The 25,238-nt window shown below is 50.8% G+C and overlaps 1 protein-coding gene across 8 annotated transcripts in view; it reads right to left on the bottom strand.

Moving 5' to 3' along the window:
- The window catches only part of MAMLD1 (mastermind like domain containing 1), a 56,311-nt gene that overhangs the window by 15,388 nt on the left and 15,685 nt on the right, over positions 1 to 25,238 (bottom strand). For 3 of the 8 annotated variants that reach the window (XM_059911387.1, XM_059911390.1, XM_059911391.1), the window contains exons 2-3: positions 19,673 to 21,400; positions 17,455 to 17,577 (exon numbers count right to left, since the gene is read on the bottom strand). In XM_059911387.1, coding sequence (XP_059767370.1) covers positions 17,455 to 17,577; positions 19,673 to 21,400 — 1,851 coding nt within the window. The remainder of the gene's footprint in view (positions 1 to 17,454; positions 17,578 to 19,672; positions 21,401 to 25,238) is intronic. The other 5 variants (XM_059911388.1, XM_059911392.1, XM_059911389.1 and 2 more) reach the window with 3 other exon arrangements.

Here is a 25,238-nt window from a genome sequence, read left to right as displayed (position 1 = left end):
GCCCGGGACTGGGTCAAAGGACACCAAAGCTCTCGAGAGTCCAGAGCCTCTGGAGCCAGGCTCTGACAGCTTCTGGAAGGCTCCGATCGTCTCATGATGATGGGGGAGATGACGATGAACAGCTGCCACGTCCAGCACATAACCCTTCTGCTTCTGCGCGCCGAATCCTCCCCCGTTCCGTCCAGTGTCTCCCCGCCGGGTGCAGTAAGCACTGCTGACAGGCCCCGGGGTTCCAAAGAAGCCATCCGACTAACCATCACATTCAGGCAACCGAGGAAGGGAGCGGCAGGATTTCCTTTGGAGACTTCCGGATCGAGACAGCAGATCTAATGCATGCATCTAAATTCACTCCCTCACAAAGCCCCACTAAAAGTCCCGTGAGGGGTTGGCCTGGTTTGGTTTTTAAAGACACAATCCTGCGAGGATAAGGCGAATGCATTATCCCAAGCTCAAAAGCAGTCAGACCAGGGTTAACTGACTCCACGGCCCCAAGGAAGCTGCATCACAGAATGGCAGAGGGGAGAGTGGAAAAGCAGCTTGGTCCACATGGCAGGCTCAGGAACAGCAGCCCCAGGTGGTCTCTGGCGCTGGCAGGTGAAGTGCACGTGGGTGGCCAACACAATGAGGCAGACGCCTGGATGGCCATCCCGCCTCCACACCCCTGGGTATCTGCCTCTCCTCCCCTCTGGCAGAGAGCTGGCTTGACCATTTGCTGCTGAATTTCCTGCTCTGCCTTCCATATCCTGCTGCCCGGATTTGCTTCACCCCACAGAGGTGTTCTCTGTTGACCTCCACCTGGAAGCTGGAGGGCCTGGAGGCAGGCTGTGGTGAGAAAAAGCCCTCAGGCCAGATTTCTTCTGCCTGTCCGGTACCATGCCCATGACTCCAGTACCATGCCCATGACTCCGGTACCATGCCCATGACTCCGCCAGGAGTCCTGATGGCGGCGAGCTCTACAAGTGGCCGGACCCGTTGTACCTTTAGTCACTGGCTTCCGTAAGAGGGGAGCGGCTTCTCTTCTGGAAGCCTCCACTGAATAGTGGCACCCTGACCCTTTGCTGCCTAAGCACCTAGATGGTGCCTGCCACTTGGTTCTTCAAAACAAATCGATCGCTTGTTGAAGAGTTCATGAATAAGTAGTGGAACCATATAGAAAAGCAAGAGAACGTTGGGAATCAAGATAGTGGTTAATTCTACCAGAAGGGGCACATGGCAGCAGGGGTATGGGGTCTACTCGGGGGTCGACCATATTCTATTTCTCAACCTAACCAGTAGTGACACAGGTTTTCACTTTATACTTCTTTAAACTGTTCATATAGGCCTTGCATACTTTTCTGTATCTATGTCACGTTTCACAATAAAAGGAAATGCTATATACACAGCTCAACGCCACTCATGTGAAATACATATTTTGGCACAGAAAAAAAATAATGTGTATTCCAGCACGTTAACAGTGGTTATCTCTGGCTAATTTATACATTGTGTATTTGTGTATTTTATTATCTCATGGGATTTGTGTTTTCGCTACACTTTTCTGCATTTTCAAAGTTTACTACAAAGAGCATATATTATTCTTGTAATCAGAAGATCTTAAAACATACTGAAAAAAGACAAGGTCTCCAGCTAAGATTGAAACTGGTAAGGATCAACACAAAAAAGATGGGACGATCCGTCTGTGGGAATCTATGCAGAAAATAAGTACCTAAAGAGACTGGTGATGCACCTAATCTAACTAGAATGAGCTCGAAGGTCACCAAGGAGCATGACTCATAAAAGGAAATATTGATAAATCAGACTTTATCAAAAGTAAAATCTTTTGCTCTGTGAAAGACCCTGTGAATAGGATGAAAAACACGACTAGGAGAAAATATCTGCAAACCTCCTATCTGATAAAGGACTAGTATCTAGAATATATAAAGAATCTCAAAAACTCAACAGCAGGAAAACAAACTACCCAATTAGAAAATGGGAGAAAGACATGAAAAGACATTCCACTGAAGACTTTCTACGGAAGGCAAATAAGCACAAACAAAGATGTTCAATATCATTAACCATTAGAGAACTGCAAATGAAAGCCACAATGAGATACCACTACTTACCTATCAGAATGGCTAAAATAAACAGCAGTGGGAACACCAAACGCTGGTCAGAAAGTGGAGAAACTGGACCACTCACTGCTGGTGGGAAATGTAAAACTAGCCATGCATCTGTAGGATGACACAGCACTTGCACTCTAGGGCCTTTGTTCCAGGGTATACTACTGGTCAGTTTGTAGACTTCATCTGTAATAAATAATCTGCCTTCTCTAAATAAAGAATTTTCAGGTTGGGTTGAATTTCATTATAAAATTATACTTAATAGTAGGGAATTACAGCATTGGGGATAAAAAGTGTACGAAGGGGCTTCCCTGGTGGCGCAGTGGTTGAGAATCTGCCTGCCAATGCAGGGGACACGGGTTCGAGCCCTGGTCTGGGAAGATCCCACATGCCGCGGAGCAACTAGGCCCGTGAGCCACAATTACTGAGCCTGCGCGTCTGGAGCCTGTGCTCCGCAACAAGAGAGGCCGCGATAGTGAGAGGCCCGCGCACTGCGATGAAGAGTGGCCCCCGCTTGCCACAACTAGAGAAAGCCCTCGCACAGAAACGAAGACCCAACACAGCCAAAAATAAATAAATTAAAAAAAAAAAAAGTGTACGAAGTTCATATCTCATTCCTAGATCTGAAGCCACCTGGTCTGCTTCAAGATGCAGAATTCGTGAGCCCAGAGTCTGAGCCAGGAGTCAGGAGACTCAGGCTGTTGCTTGGGACCAGGCATTTCAGGGCCTCGCTAGACTCACACCACCCCAGGGGGAAAATGCGGGCTTCGCCCAGACCAGCTCTCTAGGCCCTGCTGGGTGGGGCATGCTGTGAGCTGCGGGGGCTTCCACTGACTTCACCCAAATGCCTATCTCCAAACTATGGGTGTGGGAGGGGTGGAGCTGGGCGTTCAGGAAGCTGCTGTCTGGAGAGAGGAGGCCCAGGGTGCCTGGTAAGGAGATACCTAGTTCCCAGGTGCCAGGTTCCCAGAGAGAAGGCAGGAGGGGTATGAAAGATTTGGCTGCAGTTGCCAGGGACCCTGAGGCTCTCTATCAGTGTGTTTGTTTCTTCTGAGGGCTTGTCTGTTTCGTTCCTTTGGAGCAACCATCACTGCACATAGTAGAACGTATAGTATAGATTGTTCGATAGCTTTCCTTGTAATAAAATACGGTGGCTGGAATCTGCTCACAGTCTGCCTTTTATAGCATTCGTGCAACACATATTTACTGAGCACCCACCAGGATCCAGGCCCTGTGCGGTGATAACACTGGTGGACAAAGCAGAGATGGTGTTGCCCTTTTAGAGCAGGCACGTTCATGTAATGGAGATCACTTAAACGGGATTTATAACAAAGGTGGTAAGTGCTATAAGGGAACACTGCAGAGAACAACAGGAGAACCCAGCCTGGCTGGGGTGAGGGGTTAGTGAGAGGAGGCTTCTTGGGGGAACTGAACTTTAAGCTGTGACCTGAAGGACAAAGAGATGTTGTCCAGGTGAGGGGGTCCTGGGCAGAAAATTCGCAAAGTTCTCAAATCAACTTTATCTACATCACAGCTTCACCCAGTGCCACTCCTATCCCAAGACCTGATGGATATGCAGATTATGTACGGAGAAGGCTTTCAAAATGAGGCCTAAGGATCTGGGTTCTCCCTGGAAAAAGGGCTGCTTTCTGGAGTCACACAGAGTCAACCCAAAGAACATCGTGCTGCAGTGGATGGGGGCGGGGAAGACAGATGAACAATCTTCGTATTTCTATTCCTAACTTATTAAATTCAAGAAAGTTGTTGGCTCTCCTGAAGCCCTAAGCCCACTTGCTGAAAATCAGATAACAAACCAAAGCTGGGGGTCTGAGATGTTTTTAGCTATTCACATGGTAGGGTAGGGTGTGTCCCATTTATAGAACAATCTGTTGTAAATCAACGTAGAACGAAGAGATAGCTAAGAAAAAGCTGAGTCCCAAATGTCAAGAATCAGCAGGGCCTGTGGGACTCATCTACACCAGAGGTTCTCAAAGTGCGAGTCGTTGGGCAAACAGCAGCAGTTAGAAATGCACGTGTCTGGGTCCCACCTGGAACTACTGAATCACAAACTCTGCAGGTGGAGCCCACTACTCTGCACTTTCACAAACCCTCCAGGACACACTCCAGAGAGAACCACTGCTTTAATCCAACCCTCTCGTTATACAGAAGAGGAGACTGAGGCCCGGAGAAGCAAGGAACCCCTAAGCCCGTGGATGCTGGGCTAGTGACCACTGTGTGTTGCTTTCCAATTCCTCCTTTCCAAACGGGAGCTTCTTTTTTTTTTTTCCTGTCCTGTACTTCTGCTTTTTCTCTGCCAAGGTAAGCACGATGGCCAGGGGTCCCGGGAACAGGAGGGGCTATGCTCTGACCAAACTGAGGGGATGGCACGACATCTGCAGTTTCTGGATTGGAACTGAACCCCTCTGGGGAGGGTGTACATAGGTTTTCTGGAGGAGTGAGCATTTCTGGATGCATACGCATGGCAAAGAGGGAGGGTATGACTGTGGATGGCCAAAGAGGCCGATTACAGCAAAGACAGATGATGGCTAAGCTGGCACCTAGTTCTCCTGCTCTCAGTGCCTTCCACAGTTTCCGTTCAGGCGGCCTCACTTGCCCCATGTGCCCATGTGCTTTGGGGAAACGTGGCTCCACCTGGGCTTGCAGAGGCCGGGCACCGAGCTCCGCTTACACGAAGCCGAATAGTAGGCATGTGATCAATTCAGGCCACTGTGCCCAAAGTGCCAGGGGCTTTCTGGGAAAGACGCTTCCTTGCTCTTCTGACAGACCTTCTCGAAGCAACTCTCTCTTCTGCTCCCCTGGATGAGGGCAGGAGGCGGCCTGCAACCCCTGGAGTTGCTGAGGGCTATCGTGTGCCCACAAGGGGGAGCCGGCCTGAGGATGAAGCAGGGAGGAAAGAGCATCTTTGGTGACACTACCTGCAGTTTGTCCAAGCGCCGGACTTCCACTTACAGGACTGAGTCAGTTCCCTTTATTGTTTCCTGCTATTTGCGACTCAATACATCCTAACTGCTAAAGACTCTAGCCTGGCCGGACCTTCACGACGTCTGCGTCACACCTCCAGCCTCACGCTGGAGGACAGCCCATCTCTGACGATGACGCCTGGGGCCTGTGGGACCCTGCTCAGCCTTGAGTCATCTTCCTTTACCCACAGACCAGTTCATCTAAAGAGAATTCTAGCACGCCTAAGCTGTCTGTACAACGTGACCCAGCAAACGCATCGAGTGCGGATCCCAGATTGCAATCTTGGGCTCTTTGCTCAGATCTCAAGTGTGGTACTCAAGCTCTTAAATACTCTATTTTGCATTAGTTGAATGTGATCCACGTTTTAGCAGCAATAATCTAGCTTAACAACATTATGAATTCCTGGATCAAATTCAATTCCGACGCTAACTCAAATATGTACTTTGTGGCTTTCTGTGAAGAAAATAATTGACAATCCAAACTGGAATTCATCTATAGCAAATAAGCAGTGCTGGCTCCTAAAAGCAATTACTGGCACCGAGCTCCTAAATTTTTAAATCCCTTGAAAAGTCCAAGACCATACCAGAAAGTCAAGATTTGATTTCAGAGGTAATAACTGTAAACAAAAAATTAAAAGCCTGTAAGAGGTGTTGGTGACTCGGGTGCTGATGGCTCTAGGAGGGTTCATTCTCTCTCTCAAACCCTAGTCCAATATTATATCAAAACTTTATCGATTAGCAGATATACACTAAGGTATATAAAGTAGATAACCAACAAGGACCTACTGTATAGCACAGGGAACTCTACTCAATATCCCATAATAACCTATAATGGAAAAGAATCTGAAAATATATATATAAAGGAATCACTTTGCTGCACACCTGAAACTAACACAGCATTGTAAATCACCTATACTACAATAAAAAAAAAAAGTGCGCCAAAAAAAACACCTTTTATCTACTGAAGAGTGGGAAATAGACATGGGAAGGCGGAGTCACAAGTTGGAGTTGCCTGGGCAATGAGTGTGGGCAGGGCAGGTGGGGCTGAGGCTACTGCCATGGCAGGTGAGATGGAGGAGCAGGAATGAAGCAGCGGCGTTGCTGGGAAGAAGGGGAATGACCCTCCTGCTCTCCCCTGCGCAGGGCTCATGCACCTGAAGCATTTGGGTCAGTGCAGTAAAGCCTTACCCACCCAGAGGGCCTCACGCCAATGCCCTGTGCTCAGTTCAGAGAGAAATAGCCAGGAAACGGGCAAAGAATTGGGGGTGGGAACATCCCAGTTGTCTTCAAACTTCTGAAGGGCTCTGAATTCTCAGAGAGCATATTTGGACTACAATGTCTTTTATTTTTTTTTTAATTTTTAAAATTGTATTTATTTTTTTATACAGCAGGTTCTTATTAGTTATCCATTTTACACATATTAGTGTACATATGTCAATCTGGACTACAATGTTGATCAACCTCACGATTTTGTAATTTGTTTCCAAAAGTGGGGCACATGGAGAAGGATTCTAAACTCTAAACTGGATGTCAATCTAGCTCTGACAAGTCACAAGCATACTTGTTGCTTGCAGCGGAGTCCGGTCAGTTCCTGAGGCCATGAGGTCATTCCGATAGTCGGCTGACATAGTTTCATCAAAGGATGGGTCCTCTGCTACAATCCTGCCTTTTGCAGGGAGGATGGGGTAACTACAGCACTTGGAAGAGCAGTACTGCCCACTGGCTGCTGAGGAAAGGGCCAGGCAGAACAGATCTATATGATGCTGGAGCTCTATGAGTTCAGAGGGAATCGACCGGGTCAAGGCCATTGCCAGAAGCTGTCCTTTTCAACCCCATTCTGCTACTTTGATCTGTACCAATCTCAAACTCTAACAGCTAATATAGCAATAGGGGACATCAGGAGATCTTTCTGGAGGGTGCCAGGAAGGAATCTCTGTGATGTAATTATTCTGCTAAAGAAGACACTTCCAAATGAAAAGTGAATCAAGCAAATAGAAGAAGCTAACAATACAGCTGTGAAAATGACAAAAACAAACAAATCAAAACGAAACCCCCAAAGATCATTTCCACAAAGGATATAAAAATCTGTGCTCATGAACTAGTAAAAAAAAAAAACCTTTTAATTCTTTTAAACCAATGGGGAAAGCTTATTCAAATACAACCAACTGTTCTTATAAGTTAACATTTAAAGTCTGACAGGACAAGAACACACGCTGAGCAGCCTTCAAAACTGAAATTGATTGGGTTACGTTAGGAATAACAGTGCTGCCCCAGAGAGGCATAAGCGAATCTGAACTGGGGAAAAAAGCAATGGAATGAGTGGCCTGAATTTCTAAGCCAGCTTTTTTTTCTTTTCTTATATCATGTGCTGCTATCATTGTGGTATGTGAAATAGCAGCCAGAGGTCTTGTTTGTCCTTCTAAAATGCATGAAACAACCGCTACCACCGCAACAGAACAACCAGTGCAAATTACCCCTGGAGGTCCAAAACTGTGCTATTTGTTAGAGTTTGAAGAAATCAAACGTATTCAGATAGTGCACTTGTAGAACTGTAGGCAAGTGTCTGTCCTCGTGGACAGTCACAGTCAGGGGGTAGGGACCCTGCGTGCAGAGGCGGAGCTCTCCCTTCAGTCCAACACAAGAATCTGAGCTCATCAGCCTCCTGGGCTTCGAACATTGGGGATTTCTACCAATAATTACTCTAAAACACTCAAAATAATCTCAGGAGCGTCATTCTCAGAGGCCAGCAGATGCAACTGATTTATAGGTTCATTCCTTCCTGCCTTCTTCCAGTCATTTGTTCAAAGGCTCCTCGAGCTCACGTTTACAGACCTAGATAAGACATCGTGTGCCTGAGGAATCTGCTAGCAAATGGGGGCACAGGCAAGACACAAATGACTCTGATTAAAAAGTGGACACTGCCAGGCCCTGAAAGGCAGAAACCGAAGGTCTTGAGAGCTGGGGTGTGAGTGGGGACACAGTGACCAGGTGTGTCAACTTCCCAAAAGTCATTTGGACAACGGCTAGAGGCTCCTGTTTCCTACTTTGTGTGTCAGTGTCACGCCTGGTTCTCACCGTAGCCGAGACCCCTTAACCTTTTCCAGAACTCGACCCCAGGGCCTAGCACTTGCTCCAGAGGGACACTGTGCACAGAAAGTGAGTCCCTAGCATTGTTCCGTTGGCTCTTGTATTCATCAGCAAACTGTGAGCCATCCTAGCGTTTCTAGGCTTGCAGATGCACCAGAGAACCCATGAAGCCAGTGGGCTTTCTTACCCCATTCCGGAGCAGAGACCCCATTCTGTCTACATCACTTCTTTGTTCCCCCATCCACATGTTGTCATTTCTCTAAAATGCCCAGAAAAGGACAGAAGTTGTGATCAATTTATCAGGAAAGTTCTTTCTAGGCGTTGGCTATGCCCAGGAACCCTACGCCGTGCGTGTAACACGCATGCACTAAGTGAAAAGGGGAAGTGCACGCATGTCACTAAGGCATCTAGGAAGTGCAGTCAGTACTCTCCTCTCCATGAAGGAAGACAGGCAGCTCAGCTGCTGCCACCTCGACATCACACGTCAATATTATCAAAATTAAATACTGCCTTGACTAGGAGAGGATTAGCTCATGTTTTAAAATTTGCTTTTTCTTTTCTTTTTTTCTTGCTGTTAAACTGACCGTTTTAAGCGCATAGTTCCATGGCATTAAGTACATTCACAGTGTCGTGCAACCATCCCCACCATCCATCTCCAGGACTTTTTCATCTTCCCAAACTGAAACTCTGTCCCCATTAGACACTAACCCCCAGTGCCCCAGCCCCAGGCAAGGACCACTCTGCTTTCTGTCTCTATGAATCTGACTCCTAGGTCCCTGTTATAAGTAGAATAATATGGTATTTGTCCTTTGGTGACTGGCTGATTTCACTTAGCATAATGTCTTCAAAGTTCATCCATGTTGTAACAGGTATCGGAATTTCCTTCCTTTTAAGGCTCAATAATATTCCACTGTGTGGATGGATCACATTTTGTTCATCCATTCTTCTCTCTATGGACATTTTGATTGCGTCTACCTTTTGGACATTGTGAAAATGCTGCTAGGAACACTGGTGAACAGATATCTGTTCAAGAACCTGCTTTCAATTCTTTTGGGTATATACCCAAGAATGGAATTGTTGGGTCATATGGTAATTGCATGTTTAATTTTCTGAGGAACCACCCTACTGTTTTCCACGGCAGCTGTACCATTTTACATTCCTACTAAGAGTGCATATGGTTTCCAGTTTCTCCACATCTCACCAACACTAGTTTTTTCTATTTTTTAAAAAATAATAGCCATCCTAATCGGTGTCAAGATTTTGTTTTTTGACGACATGAAACTAGAAAGCCATATTTGAGAGCTTTGCCTGTTCACATTTTCTAGAGCTCATCTTTGAAAGTGTTGCCTGATAGAGGGAAAGGTCATGGAATTGTTCCCACTTACTGCCACTCAAGGGTGGTTGGAGGCCTCCCACATCTTTCAAAGCTTTGTCACATGGAAATAAATGATCATTACGCAAAATTGCGAATAAGGGGTCCACCTTCATCTACTGGCCTCCTGAGTCAGCTGGTTTGGCAAATTCTTTTCACGTGCCACCCAGACATGGGCCTGTAGAAAATTCTGGGTCCCCACAATTCTGCTCACTTCCTCTGCTCAAAAATGGCCAAACATGGTAGCATGCTGCAGGGGGTAAGGCCAGATAGAGCCTCCGCATTTAGCTTCAAATCCAAAGCTCCCAAAAGCAAAGCAAGAGTTGGAGTAATTTCTGATGAAGTAGGGCTATGCATCTTTCAGGCTTCCAAGGTCACATTTAGGCCAGGACTTTGTGATCATTTCCTGGACTGCCCACTTCCCCTTTTCCCGTGCACCTAGCTCTCCATCACTGAGTCAAGGTCTACGGGCTCTGTGCGAGTCCATGCTGCCCACTTTCTAATCTAACATGAAACTCGGTTCACATGGGGAGAAGGAGCGAAGGATGGAAGAAATGGAGAAATGCTGCCCCTTTCTTCCACTGTCTTAGAAGCTGTTATTCCCCTGGGAGGCAGGAGCCAGGGAAGGCTCAGCTCGGGGCACCGCATGGGATCTCAGGACCGCCACGCACGCACGTGGGCCTGGGGTGGAGGTGTGATCTCTTTGGACCTTCACGCTGCTTTTAGCTCTCAACAACCTCACTGCTTTTGTTGGGAGAAGCTAACATGATAAGCCCTCATCCAACAACAACAGAGCACAATCAGACAAAGCAGCGCTTGTCACTGTGGGCAAAATTCACGAGATCAAATCAAAACCTAAACTTTTTCAACTCCTTAGGAAGAAGCAGAAACTCTCTGGGGGTAGGGGTGGGGTGGACTGCTTTCATCCGCTGCCCCCTTCAAGCTCACAAGCCACCAGGAGCATATGCACACTGTTGCTTTGCCCAGCAGGCCCAGGTTGTGCGATTTGACAACCCCCAAGGGACAGAAGAGGCTGAACGTACAAACGGGCTCAGGAGAGGTTGCCATAAATTTGTGCTATGGCGCCACGAATGGATTTGAGAGAGGGAAGCTGGGGAGGGTGCAGGAAGGAGGGGCAGGGGTGCAGTGGAGCCCCCTTAGGACACATCCCTTGCTCGCCCGGAGGGTCGCATCTCTGACCTGCGTTGCTCCTCTGGCGCCATCCTGAACTCAGCGACAACGCTGGCTGTAGGTGTTAGGGTCACAGCCGAACGGTGCAAATCCACTGTGACCCTCCATCTGCCCTAGACATGTTTTCTATTTTGCTAACTTTTCACTTGGGGTCACAACAGTAGCTGACCACTTCACTTTCAAACCTGTTTTATGTGTGGAAGTGGACGGCCTCTCCCTGACGTGGTCTACATTTTGGGTTTGTAGATATTCATAAGCAGTTACAGTTTAAAGGAACATAACACAATGATTTATTTCTGTCCTCTTCGACTCTTTGAAAACTGAAGTCAGATTCCTTTCCTTGCTTTACAGTGACAAATATGCAGCTTGTTTCAATGAACTTAGTATAAAATAATTTACACACTTCATTTTTAAAACGTCTTATTTTGGGCACCCCAACTTCAGCAAAGTTTAGTGTTCCTTTCAGGTATGTAAAGACAAAAGGAACAAACAAAAAACCAAACAAAAACTTCACAGGAGGTTTCTGAAAATGGCTGCCTTTCTAGCTTTCATGAGTCAATTGTTCAAGCAATTAAAAATTAAGGCTGGTGATCGCCATTATGGAGGCATCTGAATTGGGGGGCTTTGTGCATCCCCATTAATTTTGTTGTTGACCTTACTAAGTGATGGATCATTACTCCAGGGGCAAAAAGTAATGCTGCCTCATTGCAACGCGACGTCTCACTTATTCTTCAGCTTCTGACACAGAAAAAGCTTGATGTTTAAAAAGTTAGCATTTGATAGGCAGCTCATTTAAAATTTCCACTTCTTGAAAAAAGGACATAGCTTTGAGGTGGAGGATCATTAATGGTACTTAGAAACCAAAAAAGAAACTGAAAAAAAAAATCTGATTCTTGGTAACATTAGTACCAAGTTCTGAGCCCGTGTTTTGCCAAACAGACTTTCATTTCCTGGCAATTCAGAGTGGTTAAAACAAAACTTATTCAACACAGAGATGTCGGTCTCTAAATTACCAAAATGTATTATTACAGTAAGTCCCCTACATATGAATGAGTTCTATTCTGAGAGCGCATTTGTAAGTCCAATTTGTTTGAGGTCCAACAAAGTTAGCCTAGGTACCCAACTAACACAATCGGCTATATATTACTGTATTGTAATAGGTTTATAGTATTTTTCAGACAAATAATACCTAAAAAACTAACAAAGACAAAAAATAAAGAAAAATTTTTAAAAAATTAATTAATTTATTTATTTTTGACTGCGTTGGGTCTTTGTTGCTGCAAGTGGGCTTTTTCTAGTTGTGGCGAGTGGGGGCTGCTCTTCGTTGAGATGCGCAGGCTTCTCATTGCAGTGGCTTCTCTTGTGCGGAGCACGGGCTCTAGGTGTGCAGGCTTCAGTAGTTGTGGCACGCGGGCTTAGTTGCTCCGTGGCATGTGGGATCTTCCCGGGCCAGGGCTCGAATCCATGTCCCCTGCATTGGCAGGCGGATTCTTAACCCCTGAACCACTGGGGAAGTCCCGGCAGGCGGATTCTTAACCACTGTGCCACCAGGCAAGTCCCAAGAAAACATTTTTAATCTTACAGTACAGTACCTTGAACAGTACTGTAGTACAGTACAACAGCTGGCATACAGGGGCACGTGCGCATCTTTGAAAGCTCATAACTTGGAGGTTCGTATGTAGGGGACTTATTGTAAACTTTGTCTAATTATATTTCCTCCCAAAGCAGCTAAAAAATGTTTCCCCAAACTAAATAGTTCTTTGCTGCCCAATTTAAAAAAAGAAAGGAAAAACTAAGCTTGTATGTACAATCGTGCTTAAATACAAAATAAAGATGCTTAGGGACTTCCTTGGTGGTCCAGTGGTTGAGAATCCATCTTGCAATGCAGGGGACACCGGTTCGATCCCTGGTCAGGGATCCCACGTGCCGCGGGGCAACTAAGCCCACGCGCCGCAACTACTGAGCCTGAGTGCTACAACTAGAGAAAAGCCCGCGTGCCGCAACTAAGACCCAACACAGCCAAAAACGAATAAATAAATAAATCTTAAAAATAATAATAATTTAAAAACAAAATAAAGATGCTTATTCAGGAAAATGTCCTCATGTCTGGTAGAGAAGACGAGTGTAAGGCGAGGCCCGAGCTCGGACACATGGGCTCTTTGAAATCTGACTTGCCTGCCCTGCTTCTTCCTTAGTGCACCCAGAGCTTCCCCCAGGGGCCTCTGCTCTTGCATTTCAGCAGTACTAACCTTTGAAATGAAATCTGTGATGCTTCTCACCAGAATTCGTAGAAGACAAAGGCGAAGAAGCTTTCCTCATTACACGGGGAGCAGTGCCGCTCTGCCCTGCCTCTTAGCCTCAAAACAGCAGAAGAATTAAGGGAAGCTGCTGAAAGGACTCTCAAGTCCAAGGTCACAGGCCCTTCCTTGACAACGTGTGGTACGTCTGATCCCACGGGGGTGTAGTATTCTGGCAAGATAGTGGTCACTTGCTTTTAAAGGGCCATGAACGATGTTGAGGCTAGGAGCAGACTCACACGCTGCCATTTCTCCTGACTCTCTTCCTCCAGTGGAAAATGGAGCCGGCGTAACTTTGACAAGAATAGGGAATTCTCTCGGTCTAACTAACCTGGTTTTATCATTTTGGTTTGCAATGGGAGGTCACGGTGTGAAGGGAAAGATTTTAATTTGCAGTGTTAATCGAGACAGCAGTAATTCAAGGTTCTGCTCTACCGAGCAGTCGAGTCCAACCTCGGAAGTCCAAACCAAGTCACCACGCTGAACCAGTGCTCCTGGTGGCGTTGGCGCCGGGAGGCCGGCAAGGCTGGCCCTCACTTGCCCTCCATTCTTTCTCTCCGCCCATCAGCAGCAGTCCCTCTGGATCTAGAAACCCAGGCAGCCCTCGGCCTGCTGCAAGCGGCGGGGTTGGGGCCCAGCTGAATGCAGGCAGAATTTGTTACTGCCGTTTGTTACTCAGCACACACGCGGGGATGGTGCAGCCCCCCGCATGGCTCCCAGCACCTCTGCCATCTGTGCTCGGAGGGAGAATGGCCAGCACTGTCCCCTCCCCACTGGCCAGGGTGCTCGGGAAGCTGCAGCCAGGCCCGGCTGCTCTGCTCCTTTCGGGGGTCACCAGTCTGTGTCTGCCACTTGGCCTCCCTGACACCCCACGGCTGGAGGGCGCTCCCCCGCCCCTCCTCTGCAAGCCACCACCCAACTCTGGGAGCCGGAGAGGAGCCTGGCAGCCTAAACGCATTCCACTGGGTGCCGAGTTTCAAGAGCTTTCTCGAAACAGTAGAGCTAACATCGGTGGAGCATTATTGTGTGCCAGGCCCTGGGCCAGGCACTTTTACCTCATCTCCTTGAATCCTCTCAGCAGCCCCATTTGATAGGTATACTAGCATCTCCATTTTGCAGATGGAGAGACTGAGGCACAGAGAGAGGAAGGAGCGTGCCAAATGAAAAAGTGGCAGAGCCGGGATTTGGACCTCAGTGATCCAAGCCTCAAGCCCAGTCCCGGGGGCCTGCATCCTGCCAGGAACCAAGGGCCAAGGCCCCGCTGTCCCTGGCTCTGTGCTGTCTCCCTCCAGGCCCTGGGTGCTGGGAGTGCTGTGCTTCAGGGGCTCAGTTCCCAGGGGCAAGAGGCACCCACGGGTGAGGGTGACAAGAGGGCTTCCTCACGGTCCCACTTCAGACCGAGGCGCCCAGATCCCCCTCCGGCCCAGCCCTTCAGGAGGGTGGATGGCAAGTTCCCCCGATGAGCCCGCGCCTCCACCATCGCTGGGTGCTCACTGCTGCCTAAGCACGGGAGACTGGCGGCTGGCATTAAAGGCGGAAAACGGGGCAGACGCAGGCGAGGGCTCGTCCAGCCTTCCCAGAGGCAGGCTCAGGTCCCCTCTCTCGCCCCTCTCAAAATCTCTCCAAACCATAGCATATGCCTCTTTGGTCTATTTCTCTGCAGCTGCCCACCCCCCCACTGGGCCTGCCTCAAGGATCAGATTTCAGGCTTTTTTGTTCTTATTCCAACTGGCCACCATCCTCGTTCCTCCTCCCCGCCAGGCTACACTCCCAGCTCTGCAATCGCACGTGCACCCAGGGCGCTCTTGCTGCCTCTTGCTTCCCCGACTCTTCCAGAGCACAAGTCCCATCTCCTGGACAGAACTGTCTCTGTCTTTGAGTAAATGTCAGTTCCTCTGCCAGTGGCTGATAGTCAAATTGAAGTCCTAACCCTGATGTTCACAATACCCTAAGGTATCCTCAATGGTTTTCAGCGAGAAGGGGCATTCAATTATGGCAACAAAATTCATTTTGCCTCACTTCGATTAAAAACAGAGAGAAGGGCTTCCCTGGTGGCGCAGTGGTTGAGAATCTGCCTGCCAATGCAGGGGACACGGGTTCGAGCCCTGGTCTAGGAAGATCCCACGTGCCGCGGAGCAACCAAGCCCGTGAGCCACAACTACTGAGCCTGCGCGTCTGGAGCCTGTGCTCCGCAACAAGAGAGGCCGCGATAGTGAGAGGCCCGCGCACCGCGATGAAGAGTGGCTCCCGCTTGCCACAACTAGAGAAAGCCTTCACACAGAAGCGAAGACCCAACACAGCCATAAATAAATAAATAAATAAAAAACCAACAACAAAAAAAACAAAACAGAGAGAAGTCACCCAGCCTTGGGAGTAGGGTGGGGAATACAGTGAGGAGATTTGGGGGCCTTGAAAGTCAACACACCAGGGCTGGGTGTCACGAGTCCATAGTCCTTTCCTTAATAATTCTAGGTCCACATCCCTTATCTGTAATTTCAAGGCCCAAAGCTCTGAAAGCCTATTTTATTTTTGTAAATTTGGTGCCAAAATTTATTTGGGAACAAAACTTGACCTGGGCTTAGTTAAATATTTATATTTCTCTGCAAAAAATAATAAAATGCTGCCCCAGATTCCACCGGAGGGTCGTGTCATATCTGGTATATGCACCATATTACTTTTCTAAAGTCCCCAAAGTTCTGAATTTGGAAACGCGTCTGACCCCAGGGGTTCCAGATCCAAGTCCGGGAGCCCACGCCTGCCGTGCCTGGGCGCGGAGTGTGGGCCGGGCAGGGGTCTGAGCGGTATCGGTTCAGCATCTCCTGTCTTTCAAAGCCTTACGAGATGGGGCCCATCCCTTTCCCCAGGTACAGCTGAGGCTCAGGGGGCTTAAGTGACACTGCTCCTGGCACATTGCCCACTTAGAGTTGCTGTCTGGACTTGAACCCCAGTCTGTCTGCCTCCAGGGCCCTTGCCATGCTGAACTGCTGCCCTGATGCCAGATGGCATTTACCTTTTACCTTCAGTGCAAGCAAGCGGGTCACTGAAATTGGATCGCTCACGTAACTGGTAAAGTGAAATCCCCCAAGCTGAGAAAAACTAGTCTGAAAATAAGAACGAGCTCCTCGCGACAGCTGGATTTGGCATTTCTGGTTTAACATGAATGCCCAGTCCTCCTGTGGTAACCACTACCATCCCTGGAGGTGCAACGAGCTAGTCAACGCCATCCAGGGGGTAACGAATGTTTCCCTGAGGCTCAGCTTGGCCATCAGTAAAACACGGCAAGTTCTCCCTGCTGGGAGCAAGAAGCATGTACTTGCCCACCATGGGGGCCTCAAACACTCGCCTCTCCCTTTCTTCCACCTTCTCCTGGACAAGTGACCGGAGCTGGGTTCTCAGGCCTTAAACTGAATGCGGAAAAGCCACGAGAAGGAACAGCGGAGCTGCTGATGTGCCCGTTTGGAGGCCTCGTCAGTGCATCTTGGCTAAAAGAACGCCGTGCACAGAGCAGGGTGCTGGGAAGCGGGGTGGAGCCAGAGCGAAAGCACAAAGGCGGCTCCTTCCCCTCACCCAGTGGGCCTGCGGTGGTCTAGGCAGGGCAGGGCCTAGGACGAGAAGAGCCCACGAAGCTAGTGGGCCCCACCACTCCTGTCCATCTCACTGGCAGGCATGGGGTCTGGAGAGAGCACTGCTCATATTCTGCCCCGACACAGCCCCAGGTTTGAGAACCATCTTCGCCCCCAGGAAACAGATCTGGAGACTCATGACTAGGAGTGAGAGCAAGCTTTCGTTGGCAGCTTTTGCGCCAGGCTGTTTGGAGTGCTTCAGATGCACTGAATCGACGCTTTTAATCCTCAGACAACCTCAAACAACCTACCATCACACCCACTTTGTAGAAGAGGCAACAGTTAGGAGGTCAAGGCAGGAACAAAGGGCTCTGAGGCAGGGCCCCGTGCGTGGGGTTACAAGTGTGGGCTCTCTAGCCGGACTCCCTGCTCTGGCCCCGACTTGCTGCGTGACTGTGGGCAACCCTGGGGACTTCTCAGCTTTAAAGAGAATGATAACAGCCCCTACCCCTGAGGACTAAGACGAGAAAAGGCAGGTGAAGTACCAGGTAGCACGCCCAGCCCCTGGGCACTGGCCAGTGCTGGCTGGGAAGTAGCTCTTGGCAGCAAGAGCATCCCATTGGGGAGCCCAGCCTCCTGCCTCTGTCGGCAGAGATCACCTGAGCCCCTCCTGGCCTGGGGAGCTCGGCTGCATGCGCTTTCTCCCGGACACTTTCTCCAGCCCCACCTAGCGAATCAGTCCGGTGTGATTTTCACGACCCTAATCATGAAAGATTCTCTCTGTGAGCCAGCTGGTCTGGCTCCGAGGCAACACAGTCAGGCTACACACGTTCCCCACTGAACACAAAAGAAACCAAAAAGGCTCACAATGTTAGATGGTGACACGGCTCCAGGCTGAGGATCTTGCCTGCTAGGATAAGGGCTCCGGTGCTGACGCTGGCGCTCCCCCAAGCCAGCTGCAGAAGTCCACGAAAACAGTTGGCAACAGGCCTATAACAAAATCAAACCAAAGTGCTCCTGAACTGTGGACAAGGGCTGGCCGCTCACCCTGGTCACCCCCACGGGTGCTCCCATTGAAGGACCGATCCCTGGCGTGGAGCGCTCTGCTTGGTGATGCTTCATGAGACCTGGATGAAAAAGACACGGTCTCTCTCCTCTGGGGACTGCCACGGCCATGGTCATCCAGGGCCCTCAGCAAAGAGGTCAGCCCACACCAGGAGCTTCCCTTGGGCCACATTCCCAGCCAAGCACTTTACGGCCACCTACTCCTTGGCTTCTCTACAGAAGAAGGAGGCAGAGTGGGAGACAGAAGTCCAGAGGACAGTTGGGGAAAAGCTTCCTGGGGGGCGGGGGGGATGGTGACTGAGCCTTAGGAGCTGTAAGAGTGGGACAGGATAGCAAAGGTGGGCAGGGAAGGCCAGACACAGGCAACAGTGGGAGTCAAGGCCAAGAACGCAGAGTGGGCCGGGAGCTGCAAGCACTTTGGGGCCCGATGGACACTGAGTCTAAGGAGGTAGATGGAGCCAGCTTATGGGCCTCCAGAATCTTCCGAGCAAGTGTGAACATGATCAGGTCTGTGTTATAGCAAGGTAATTCTCAGAGAAACGGATGGTTTATTGGGGCGACCAGTTTAAGAGTCAACTGTACGAGTTCGGATGAAGAATCAAGAGGGCCTGAACTTGGGCAGGCCTGAGAGCAATGGAAAAGAGGAAGCATGAAAGACGGTATTTGGGGCAGGGAGACATCTAACGTGGTTCCCAGGGATCCCTGCCTCCTGGTACCCTCCCCAGCCTGTAATCCCCTGCTGGTATTCACATCTTCATGCTCGCGTCTAATGAACAGAATACTGCACACGTGATGCAATGTCACTTCCCAGACTAGGTGATACAGACTGTGACTTCTGACTTGCTGGCACTCCCCCTGCCTCTCTTGCTGGCGCATTCTCTTTTGCTTGCTCTGATGAAGCTGGCCGTCATGTTGTGAGAGGCTCTATGAAGAGGTCCACGTGGCAAGGAACCAAGGGAGGCCTCTGGCCAACAGCTCATGACGGACCGAGACCTCAGTCCAACAACCCGCAAGGAACTGCTGCCTGCCAACAACCACAGCAGTGAGTTTGGAAGCCAGTCCTTCCCAGTTGAACCTTAAGATGACTGCAACCTTGTGAGAGACCTGGGGCCAGAAGGCCCTGCTAAGCTGTGCCAGGATTCCCAGCCCCCAGAAACTGTGAAGTTATGTATGTGTCTTGTTTTAAGCAGTAGTTATAGGCTAATTTGTTACGCGGCCATAGGTAACTAATACAGGCAGAGGTCAGAGCAAACGAAAAGTGGGAACTATGATAGACACCGCCCAGGGAGAAGTAGCTGAACTGAGTGATTGACAAGACTGTAGGAGATGAGAGAGACATCATGGGGATTTTGAGAAGAGCACGGGCTCTGGAGCAAGCCCGCCTGCCTTCAAGTTGCTGCTGGGCCTCTGGCTAACTGTGTGACTCTGGGCGAGTCATTTCAACACTCTGAGCCTCAGTTACTTCGTCTGTAAAATGGGGATGGTAAGAGTAACTACCTGACACGTCTCTGACATTTTCATTTAGGACCTGCCTCAGCACCTGGTGCAGGGGTGAATGGCACGCTGCCGCTGCCCAGCAGACGTTTGCTGTGACACTTCTAGAAGGCTCGGTGTGCAGCCTTACACCAGCAGGGAGAAAATTTAAATGCTTCAATGCAATTTCCTTGCATCCTATGAAGGCTTCACTGGTCCTGGGTGAGGGAACGTGCCTCACGGCCCAGTTCTGTGTGATTCTGACTCGTCTGCCCTGGTTCCTTCCCCTGGCGGCACCTTGTGGGTGCACTTTTCTCCCAGGGAAGCTAAGCGACCTGCACAGGAACTGAAACCATAACCTTGACCTCATGAATACTGTGCTTCGACCGCGCAGAATAAGTTGGCTTCAACAGACTTTTCCAGAGTGAAGTCCACTCTCAAAGAGGACTACAGCCTGGATCTGCCTCCAAAGCCGGCTCTCAATACCATGAAACATGGTTCTTATTTCCAAAACCAAGGGACGCAACCAGAGATGAGATCGGCTTACCTGTCTGGGCAGAGAAGGCATGGAATCCGAGGCCACCGACCGCCGAACGCGCTGCGGCTGCTGCGTCACGTGCTGCAGAAGGAACGAAGCGGCGTCCGGCTGCTGCTGCTGCAGCTGCAAGCTGGCTGTGGCCGTGGACGAGGCCGTGGCAGAAGAGGCCGGCGTCAGCGTCGGCTGCTGCAAGTAGTGGAGCAGGGCAGGCTGCCGAGACGCGGCGGGCACCAAGGGCATCTTCGGGGGGCCCGGCTCAGAGACGAAATGTGACAAGGGCTTGGTGTGGCCGAAAGTAAAAGGCTCCGGGGCTCCCGGGCTGGGGCCGGCCAGCCCCTGCTGCGTGATCAGGCTCAGGGTTCTGGGTGAGCTGGTGGCCATGGGCTTGAGGATGGTACTGGCTGGCGGCGGCAGCGGCGGCAGCTGCAGCTGCGGCTGCTGCGGGCCGAGCGGACTGCTGGTGGGAGCGAGGCTCCGGATCAGGGGGCACTGCGGCAGGCCGGAGCTGGACAGCCTCTCTGCGTGGTAGGGAGTGGAGGGCCCCGGGTTGCTGGTGGGCAGAGTGGATAGCAGGTGCCCTTGAGGGTGTTTGATGGTGGAGGACACCAAGTTGGCGAGGATGGAGGGCTGCGGGCTGAACTGCGGCTGCTGCTGGAGCGCGGGGCTGGGGAGCTTCTCGGGGGCATAGGTCATGGCCGGCCCCAGGGCAGCGCCGCTGCTGGGCGCCACGCTGGACAATAAGGCATCGGGAGAGCCCTGCAGAGCACTCGCCGGCAGGCTGCTCGACGACATGCAGGACACCATGAGGCCCTGAGGGCTGAAGGGCTGCAGCGGCTGTGGTGAGGGCAGCGGGCGGTAGGGCGGGGAGAGGCCGGGAAGAGGCAGGCCAGACCATCTGGGAGCGGGGCCCGGCTGCTTCGTACTACAGCCCTGCTTGCTGGCCGCCAGCGCCTTCAGCTGGTGGGCGTGGTGCCACTGAGGCACTGGGAGCGGGGGCAAGGCAGCCGCAGGGAGCGGGGGCAAGGCAGCCGCAGGGAGCGGCGCCTGGACCTGGCTCTTGGCCTGTGCTGTTGAAGAACTGGGGGAGACCATCTGCTTACTGGTGGAGGGAATGACGTAGCTGATCCCCGCGGAGGAGGGCGGGATTTGAAGCGACACCCCAGGGACCTGGCTGCAGCTCGAAGCGAAGTCCTTGCTGGAACCAAGGCTCTCCAAGTGTGGCATCTGAACCGCAGGCTTGGGAGTCACGCCTAGGGTGGCCGGGGGGTGATCTAAGACCAGCAGTTCTTCCGGCTTGCTCCCCAGGATTTTTTCAAGGTCGAGCTCACTCGGAGAAGGTTCTTGAATTTTTGTTAGCTCCTCCAGCAGATCTTGAAGTTCCTGGTCCACAGCAGGCACAGTGTTGGTCTTGTCATAGTAAGAAAGAGGGGGGCCTTTCAGTCCCATTTCCGCAGTTGGTGGCACCACAAACGGTGAGCCCATTACGCTGCCGTTCATGGGGTTATTTTCGAGTAGTAATGAATGGCCAGCTGCTCCCATCGCTGCAGAGCTAGGGTTCATGGCTAACGCAGGAACCTGCAGCTCTGCACAGGCTGTGCTGGGATGGGCGCCGGGGCCCATCGAAAGGGTGACATCTTCAAGGCATGGTCTCTTAATTTTATTAGGGTAACCTCCTTCGGCCATGCCTGAAAGCTGGAAAGTTTCTCCTTCCTGTCTCCTCTTAACGGTTCCCTGTGGCTGGAAGAGAAAAGAGGGGTGGGGAGGAAGGGCGGGAGGGAGGGAGAGGGAAGGGGGGAGACAGAGGAATGTTTATAAAGGCTTGGCACATTAAAGCTATTGAACAGGAAACTTGCAAGATAAAACAGATCTCTCAGTTTCAAGACTTAGAAAGAGTTGTCAAAACTATACAATACAGCCTATTTTTAGAACCATGAGGCTTGTTCTTTTGTTGCTGTGTTTCATTTAGACTGGCGTGTTACAGTTCAAATAAAGCATTATGCTGTCTCTACACCAAACACTACAGAAAGTCACGCGAAGGATATTCTCTGCCCACTTAAAGGAGCTTTCAGCGAAACTATGCAGAAGGCACGGAGTGCACTGGGCCGTGGGCAGACATTGGAGGGCAAAGGAGAATCGCTAAGAAACTTGCAATTCCCACCTGTCTACCGGTAACCTGATTTTTTAAAAGGAAAAGCGTGACGTAGACATTGAACTTTTTAGGTTGCTTCCCTGTCTCGGTTAAATGCATCAGGCTCTGGTGAGAAAATGGGATAAAGCAGAGGCTTTGGAGGAGTGAAGTAGATCTGGCGTGTTCTTTTGGGCAGCTGTCTGAGAGACACTGTTTGGAGCGTAACACAACTGCATAACAGTCACTATAGCATGGTTCCATTTATCTGTACACACGCAGACACACACATGTGCACGCACATACACACACATTGCTATGAGTGCACAGAAACACCTTGGAAGGAAGTATATGCAACTCTTTGGAGTAGTCATCTTTTGGGGGTGACTGGAAACTCACTTTCTATTCTCTGTATTTTTCTATTGCTTGTTTTTAATGGAATAACTTACAATCCTCCACCAAAAAAGTATAAAGCTATCTAATTAAGAAATGCCTCCGTGCAGATGCATCCTCAGGCTGGGGAGATAGGAAACAACAGGAAAAGGCCCCGATCTGTGATCTGCACTTGGGGGAACTGCCCGCCATTTATAAAAGCCTAGCCTTTGGGAACAAATCAAAGAAGTTACTAATGCCGTATTTCCTACTCTTTCAAGGCTTCATACAGTCATCCGTGGCTGTCTTGTAAATGACCATGACCTGCAGTGAAGGGGAAGGGAGTGGAGTGGAGGATTATGTGTGGGAAGAGATGGGCCTGGAAATCACCTAAAGGCCAGCGCTCTACCAGATACATTTCCCCTGAAGCACTTTTGCACGAAGAAACCTCTTTCCAGCTTTGAAGTCTTACTGGGACATCCACTGCTGATCCTCTGACGTCCCCTTACGTTTGGCTCACTGGAGGGTCAAGGCGTGCCTGAGGGCCACCTACTAGCACGACAGTGGCCGTGACTCTTGCAGCAGAGTGAACGTCAAAAGAGATCCCCCAGGGCTGCACATCTGGATCCTTGGCACCCATCAGATGCACTTAGAAACCCCCAGATTCCCAGGCTCTCCTACCACAGCTGAACTGCTTCAGTCTCCTCTGGGGCGGGGGCGGGGCCCAGGCACCCAAGGTTTGTTACAGCTCCCTGGCTGGCTCTCAGTGGACTGCCAGGTTGAGAGCATGGGTGGAGGCAGGATGGCCTAGGGCCCCGGTCCCGAGGCAGACGCAACCACTACGTATTGGCCTCCACACAGAATCTCTTGAGTTCTGTCTCTTCATTTGTAAAATGAGTGTCATTTTAGTTCCCATCTCAGGATGCTGCTCGGGCTATCATGTGAGACGGGACAGATTCCATGGCACCTAGTGGACCCTCATTAACTAGTAGCTGGCATTACAGAGGGCAGATCTGGAAGTGCTCTGGGAGTCCAACCCTGGCCTTTAAAGACAGGGAGGGCCCCTGAGACCCTGGGATGGGCAAGGCTTGCCCCGAGCGGCTCAGCTAGAGGGCCCCAGGGCCCGGGCAGATACAGGGGCCTGCCACCGTCACTCAGCTGCTCCCCGACCCGCAGCCTCCATCCTCCCCCGCCGATGGCTGGACACTGACCATCCCATCCCCGCAGAAAGGGCTCCCCCTCTCTTAGCGAGGGGACTTGCCTACTTCCCTGCCCTTCCTTTTGAGATGTCCACCACCCGGAAAAGGGCACTTTGAGGGGCAGGTCCGCCACCAGATTCACCTGAGGCCTGACTACCACGGGGCAGGCAGGAACCCAGGAGTGCTCACTAGGTATTTGGCCCACGGCAGGTGCTCAGTAAACAGAAGCTGAATGAATCCGTGGACCAATGAACACAAATGACTCAGCACCCAGCGAGCTCCGCCTCGTGTTTTCCTGGCCGTTCACTCAATCCATTATGGGCCACAGAGAAGTCACTGCATTTCAGGCTGAAATTTGGTCTCTTCTACATTTTCCCAAAGACTTAGAACAAATCCAATATATTGAAAACAGAAATGTCTAAAATGGATCAGTAAGGAACGACTCAGTGTGGGCTTTACATAGGATCCCCTGCCGGGAGTCCGAGCTGGCGATGGCCGTGCCCAATGCGCTGTTCGTGATGTCTTGGACTCAAGGCGAGTTTAATGCCAGTGAAGTCTGCATAGGACCAGGCGGGGGAAGGATGGGCTTGGGGGATGGGAGGGAAAGGAGGGAGGGCAGGAGCTGTGAGTTGGAACGGCCTGGCAGATACTAGGGCTTTCATTTAATTGTTGGTCTGCCATTATCCTGTTGGGACTAAGGTGGCAGGAGGTGGGGAAGGTGGGACATGACCACCAGATGCTAAAGTTAATACTGGGAACCACTGGCGAAGGAAAGGGGTCTCCAGCTCTCTGAACTGAGAGTGTGTGTGCCCCCAACTTTTCAGGCCCTCAACCCCACAGCGGACCCCAGGATGCCCCTGCGAGGTTCTGGGGGCCGCTGTGCTGCTGGTGGATCCCATCTGCTGGAGCAGGTGCTACCCTTGCTGTGCCAAACCTGCAGCCGGACGCCACTGGTGCTAGCTTCCCTGAACGCTTTGGGAGGCTCCCTAGTCGGCGGGCAGGCTGTCCTTGCTGTCCCTGGGGGTCCAATGGGGGGCGCTGGTTGACTCCGCAGTCTCAGCGGCGGGGCAGGCGGGAGCCTCTTCCCAGCTTTCCTTTCTCAATGGACTAAACGAGACTCCACTTTGCTAGAGGCCGCAGCTCTGCATTTCAGATTTTACAGGGAGAGCTTTCAACAGATTGCCTAAAGCACCCTGGCCGGATGGCCAGATCCCCAGCCAAGCCTAAACAAGCCGAGGGAAGGCGGCTGTGTTGACATCTACTACGAGTTAATTTCACCCCTAGACCCAGGCTGCTGCCACCACCGAGGTCAGCCTGTCTGGGCTGTTGTGCTTGACTGAACCCCGTGGCCACCCTTCTAGATCAAGTGCAGCAGAGAGCTTGCTACCCCGGAATGACTTCCCCTCTCAGCGTCATGCTGGGGGTGGCAGGTCCCCACCAAACTTCCAGACCCTTCTAAACAGCTTTACCTATGTGCCGTTTGCCAGTCCCTGTGGACTCTGTACAGCAAGCTATGGGTCCCAGCTCCCAGCCAGCCCCTACTTCCTTCAGGTCTTGTACTACACGTGACTCTGCCCACTCACTGGGAGGACATTTTTTTTTTTTTTTTTTACCATAAGTGAATCAGTAGCCGCTAGCGGGATTGCGAGACAACACATCTCAACCTTCACTTTTTACAGAAAACAGAATGGGTGGTGATTTGCTTGTGGTCCCACGGCTAGTTAGGGGCCAACACCAACACTAGACCCCAGGAGGCCCAGCCCTCACAGGTCCGGGCAGTGGCAGGGCAGGGAGGGGGAATGAGGAACGGTGTCCTGGCGTCTTTTAGAAAGGAATGATTTTATCTCCATCCACCAGTGCCGGAGGAGTCCCATTTCAT

This window comes from Balaenoptera ricei, chromosome X (genome assembly GCF_028023285.1).
Source record: "Balaenoptera ricei isolate mBalRic1 chromosome X, mBalRic1.hap2, whole genome shotgun sequence".
NCBI classification, from domain to species: domain Eukaryota; kingdom Metazoa; phylum Chordata; class Mammalia; order Artiodactyla; family Balaenopteridae; genus Balaenoptera; species Balaenoptera ricei.
This window is presented reverse-complemented; position numbering and strand designations above follow the sequence as displayed.